The sequence below is a fragment of the Haematobia irritans genome, chromosome 1, assembly GCF_050003625.1.
Source record: "Haematobia irritans isolate KBUSLIRL chromosome 1, ASM5000362v1, whole genome shotgun sequence".
Classification (NCBI taxonomy): domain Eukaryota; kingdom Metazoa; phylum Arthropoda; class Insecta; order Diptera; family Muscidae; genus Haematobia; species Haematobia irritans.
In genome coordinates, this window is record NC_134397.1 from 172,863,112 (window position 1) to 172,869,111 (window position 6,000).

Consider the following 6,000-nt stretch of genomic DNA (forward strand, 5'->3'; position numbering starts at 1 on the left):
CCGGAGCCTCTTGGAGTAGTAAATTTTACCGGAGCCAGTTGAAATTTTGTACGTGGTCTAAGTATTTAGTCTTTAAAAACCATGCAAAAATTCGTCCATATCGGTCCAATTATATATAGCCCCCATATAAACCGATCCCCAGATTTGACCTCCGGAGCCCCTTGGAGGAACAAAATTCATCCGATTCGGTTGAAATTTTTACATTGTGCTAGTATATGGCGCTAACAACCATGCCAAAATTGGTTCACATCGGTCTATAGTTATATATAGTCCCCAGATATACCTATCCCCAATCAAACAAAAATTGGTCCATATCTGTTCGTAATTGTATATTGCCCCCTTATAAAGCGACCCATATTTCGTTGAAAAGCTCTTTGCAAAAACGTTCGTAGGAATCGCAATAAAAAACATAAACAAATATTCAGGAGTGTAAGAGGAAGGCGTAGCGTTGTTGTTGTTGTTGTAGCCCTTTGGAGTTGGTATTTTCGAGTTTTTCGGGAAATAAGCATACTCCAAATGGGGGTTTGCAGTCCTTGGACAGGGTTGAAAACCCTGTGTCCGCCCCGGGCCGTAGACCCGGCTGCAACGAGGGCGGAAAGCGTAGCGTTTGCTTATCCTGGTGCAACTCGATAATATCAGTACCACCATTATTTACATATTGTTGTCAGGCGTGCAATCAAAATACCAAAAAATTTAGTACTTTGCTTGTTTTAAGCGAAGTTATCTTTTCTTATTTGTGTAGAAGAAATAGCGATGAATTCTACAACTGCATGAACCGTCACCATGCCGAGGAGAAGGGGATTACTCTCTTCTTTTGAGTGAAGATTTTGCAAAAAATCAGATTATTTCAATAAAGAAGGGATTAACGGAAATTTTAATCCATGGATTTACTATATAAACTGGAAAAAAAATGAAATTGTGTTTACAGGTAATTTTAGTAATGGGGTTTTACAATGAACTGAATTCCAACCTGCCAGCTCAACATAACTTAATCAATGCATTTGAAAAAGTCAAATATCACTGCATTTTATTTTTATTGAATGCCACCCTTTTAATAATCGAATTTTGTTAATTTTCACAGCCGTTACAGAAAAAAATGGTTCACCATCTCAGCAGCAAATGCAGCAGAAATCACCGCCACAGAATTCACAACAACAGCTACAGCAACATGGAACAAGTAATAGTATGTTAAGTGGTAGCACATCCGCCAATAGTTTGAATATAACATCTGCGACGACGTCAAATCATTCACCTACAGGTGGAACAACAGGTGGTGGTGTGATTGGTGATAGCAATGCCGGCGGTATCCAAACTCAAACACCCTCCACAAGCAGCAATAGTGGTTCCAGCGCCAGTAGTAGTAATTGTAGTAGCAGTAGTAGTGAGCAACATTTGGGTGCAAATTTATTGCATCAACAACAACAACAGGATCCACAGTCTCACAGCTACCAGCAGCAACAATTGAATCTGAATAGTACTTTGGTTGCGGCTGCAGCCGCAGCGGCAGCAGTTGGTGTCACATCAGCAGCATCATCCCATTTGGATGCGCAACCAGCACAACAAAGTGATATTGTTGAATTGCAGCAACAACTGGCAGCAGTTGAACAACAACAAGAATTGGCGGCGTTAAGTTCAGGTGGGTCAAACAATGATACCGAAGCTACACAATCGAATTCAGCGACCGGTAGCAGTGTGACACAATCATCAACGGCAGGTCCATCATCAAGTGCTTTGACAGAATCTGCAGTGGCTGCAGCAGCGGCCGCCACACAATTACTATCATCGATGGCTTCTAGTGAAGCTGTTGCTGCCGTAGCTGCTGAAGTAGTAGCTGCTGTAGCAAATAAACTTAATAGCTGTAGTAATGCCGCTAATGTAATGGAAAATAAAGAGGCAGCGCCGTCATCTACACCAACAACAATAACCGGCGAAAACATTCTAAAGAAGGTGAGTGTGTTAAATGAATATTTTTATTATATTGGACTTGGAGTATATTTAATGACTTGTTAGAGTTTTAGAAAAAGCGAGAGGGATTGGATAGTATTTGGGAGCTAGTACCACAGCAGTAGGTCGCATATCGTTATTTCCAATTTTGCCTTAAAATAGCTATGGTGACAATATGACATAGCGCCTTTGAAATCATTAAGAAATGGTGCAAAACAAACATCATTTCCGATTCCTAAACTGAGGACCACCAGTCTACTATAGCATATGCAGCATTGTACGTCTAAATTTGTTAATACCATATGTATTATACCTCTAAGAGTTGCTGGGAATGTTCGTACATATAATTGTTATATTACAAAGAGCCATAGTAAGATTTCTCACTTTACCTCAGTCCTACTGTATCCTTACAATCGTTTTTCAATAAACTTCGTTCAATTTGAACGTTCTAGGAGGACGTTCCAAAAATAGTGCATTTAATAGTCCTTCAATAGCTACTCCCAAAGCATTGAAACCTTCAGTGGAGTTTGTAGTAGAGTTCGCGTACGAACTATTTAGTTCAATTGAACGGTTCACTGAAATGAACATGACCATGTCAGTTTAGCTAACTAAGCACATTTTATCAGTTTGTTCGCTCATTTATTTTCGCTTTCGTAATAATTGGACAATTTTCTGCCTTTACGCACATATCGATCTTTTTTGCACATAAGCTGTTCGGGATTCTTTTCGCATGTGTTTTTTGCGATGAATAAATCAACGCAAGGCTAATGTGTTTCATTTATGATGAACTGGAAATCAAACGGTCACTGACTGAAAATGAACTAACTGACCGAACTAGTTCGTTGATCGGAAAAGAGCTGAAGTGAGCCATCACTACACTGATCTATAATGCCCAACATTAGTTTTTAGTTTTTTTTTTTGGTCTTCAAGAATGTACAAAAATACCGTAATTCAAATACGGGAAATGGACCAATCCCAGAACTAGTTTTTAGTGGGTATGTAGCAGTAACAGTTCTGATGAAAAATGATGGAATGGCCGGTACGGTCATTTTAACATGGTTTTGCCATCGACGAAGTAAATGTATACTTTAGGACATGACTTGGACTCATTCTAAAGGAGTCGTCCTGGGACAGTTTATTAGGACCATTCCATAGAAAGATGCCCATGAATCAGCCTTGGACAAACTCAAGCATTAGGACATGTTTTATACAAAACATTTATACGAAAATTTAAATTCCAGACCTATGATGGGACTATTTGTGGCAATTTACACTAATTTCACGTACTGTAATTATTTTGAGACATCCAAACTGCAATCAAATACGCATGCAGGAGAATTTTTTCCAGTAAAACATTCTTTTTCACGTAGTTACCATTAGATTTACATCATATCCTCTTTGCAATACAGATCAGACTTATCGATTTTTATTTAAAAGTCGACATCAAAAGTCAATTGGAGTCGATTTTCAAAAATATCAAATGTCGATTAGTTGATTTTGAAAAGTGCCAAAAGTCAAGATTTATAAGATTTACGTCATATTAACTTCAAATTCAATCGGACTCGTCGATTTTTCTCAACATCAAAAGTCGAACTAGCGGATTTGTGCCCACTTAGACCATAGTTGGTGCATTGCGGTTCCTCAAACTTCTTTCCATCTTCCTCTTCATGTCTCTCACTCCGGCCGGAATGAGTCCATTCTATGATGTGTCCTTCGGATGCGCCTAGATCCTCCACCCCCATGCCTTGATGAAGGCGAGAATACTCCTTAGGCTGCATTCTTGCAAGTTGGTAATAGAAATAAGAGCCCAGTAACTTATTTCTTCTGAAAGATAGTGGTGGACACTGGCACAGGAAGTGAAATGAATCTTCCGTAGCCTCGGGGTCCAGACACCACCTACAAATATCATTCTCTAGACCGATCCTTACCCTGTGTTTTCCCAGAGTATTGTGTCCTATTATGATGCCTGTTATCGACCTCACATCCTCTCTTTGCAATGACATCAGGATTTCAGAGTTCCTTATATTATATTCGTCCCATATCATTTTCGTTTGTCCACAGCCTATAGAAGAAGCCCATCGTCTCTTCCATAAATCTTCATATTTGCTATTGATCTTGTAAATAAATAAAGAAAGCGGAGGAAAAACGTACGAAATGACGTTATCCGTGCCACCTTCGCCAGTACATCTGCCTCTTCATTCCCATAATGTCCAGGTACCAATAGTCTACTTCGAAATTTTTTTCGCAAAAAGTCGATTTTCAACACCAAAAGTCGATTGAAATCGATTTTCAAAAAATGGCAAATATCGATTAATCGAATTTGAAGTGTACCAAATGTCTATATCGATTTTTTTGTCATGAAATCAATTTTCGATTTCCCCTCTAGGTTAGATAAGGTATAGTGGCAGCACGATATTTAGACTATTCAGTCCATTCTGATACCACAGTGGTGAACACTCTTATCACCAATTGTATGTTAATTCCACTTAGAGAAGCTTTGAAACACTCAGAAATGTCAACAACGTTGCTAAGAGGACATCATCCACCGCTGAAAATCTTTTTGGTGTTTGGTCGAAACTGGATTAGAACCCACGACTATGCCTATGCAAGGCGGGAATGCTAACTATTGCACGGTGGCTTCATTTACCTCCTAATCACCCTTATTCCTGATCCTCCTAATCACCCTTATTCAATTGTTCGATTAATAAAGTCTAAAAAACTACTTCAAAAATAATTATTAAACTCGTCGCTGTTAAATTTAACGGCGACAAAATGCGACTATATTGGCGGCACCAGGAATATCGATTTTCGTCTATAGTAGAATATATCGACGAACGGAATACCAATTAGTGGCGACAGACGAAAAGCGACAAAAAGGTTGAATTTGTGCTTGATTAGATTCTTATTAATAGCTGCGTAGAATATTCACGATATAATTTTTCAGAAGTGTATGATTGTGAATGTTAAATGATCAATTTTCCCATTTTTTGTTATTTTTTTAGCTTGTTGATTACGGTAGTGATTCGGGTGATGAATATGAACCAGAAGACGATGATGAAGAAACGGAAACGCCACATCAAAAGAAACCACGTTTGGCATAGCAACTTTATCAGAAACAGCAACATCCACACCATCAAAATATCATCCATAGCCAACCACAACAGCAAACGCAATATCAACTACAACATTCTGTGCATCACCAGAATTACTCCCATAATCCTTCTTCTCAACACCATAATCACCATAATTCGTCGCAGCATCAGTTTCAACACCAGCATACGGTGGCTGTAGCAGCAGCTGCGGCCGCGGCAGCTGAAACTATTATAAAAACATTCGCAACCATGTCTTCGTCATCACCTGTTGTTGTAACGTCGTCGTCAGCATCATCTTCATCGTCTTTACTATCATCAACGTCTGGATATTCTGCTGCCGCTGGTGCCGTCACATCGTCGGTCGTATTGACGCCTTCATCCATTTACAATAACAATACTACAACAACAACTATTACTACTAATCCCAAGAACAAACAACAACAACCACAACATTTTTAAACTTTTTAAATATAAAAATAAAATAATATAATATAATATAATAATAATAATATATACATATATAAAGAAAATTTGATTTAAAACAACAAGAAAATAAGAAAACAAAAAAACACTGAAACAACAAAATAATTACCATTATTATTAAATATAGTTAAAAAAGGAATCACTTTTTAGCCACAGGCTACATTTGTAACAAGAAAACAAACGATGAGAAAAATACATCATCAAATAAATGATAATGATAAAGAAACAAAAAGAAGAGATGATAAACATTAATTATTAGTAATGTAAAATTTCAGTATAACAAACCAGAGGAAAACAATACAAAATGCAAAAAACAAAACAAACAAAAAAAAAATAAAAATTAATTAAAAACAAAAAAAAAACTCCAATTGTCTCGTCCCCATCTGTTATAGGAAAAATGGTGTCTATGTTATTACCCTCCATGATGGTGATGATGTTAGTTTTAATACAGTTCAAGTATACACTTAATATAGTTATTACA

At 37.5% G+C, this 6,000-nt stretch overlaps 1 protein-coding gene across 4 annotated transcripts in view; it reads left to right on the forward strand.

Annotated features, from left to right (window-relative positions):
* flfl (serine/threonine-protein phosphatase 4 regulatory subunit 3 flfl) overlaps positions 1–5,341 on the forward strand; it is a 45,551-nt gene extending 40,210 nt beyond the window's left edge. For all 4 annotated transcript variants that reach the window (XM_075292123.1, XM_075292122.1, XM_075292125.1 and 1 more), the window contains 2 exons: positions 1,082–1,947; positions 4,947–5,341. In XM_075292123.1, coding sequence (XP_075148238.1) covers positions 1,082–1,947; positions 4,947–5,045 — 965 coding nt within the window. In that variant the 3' untranslated portion in view covers positions 5,046–5,341. The remainder of the gene's footprint in view (positions 1–1,081; positions 1,948–4,946) is intronic.
* Positions 5,342–6,000: the final 659 nt, after the last annotated feature.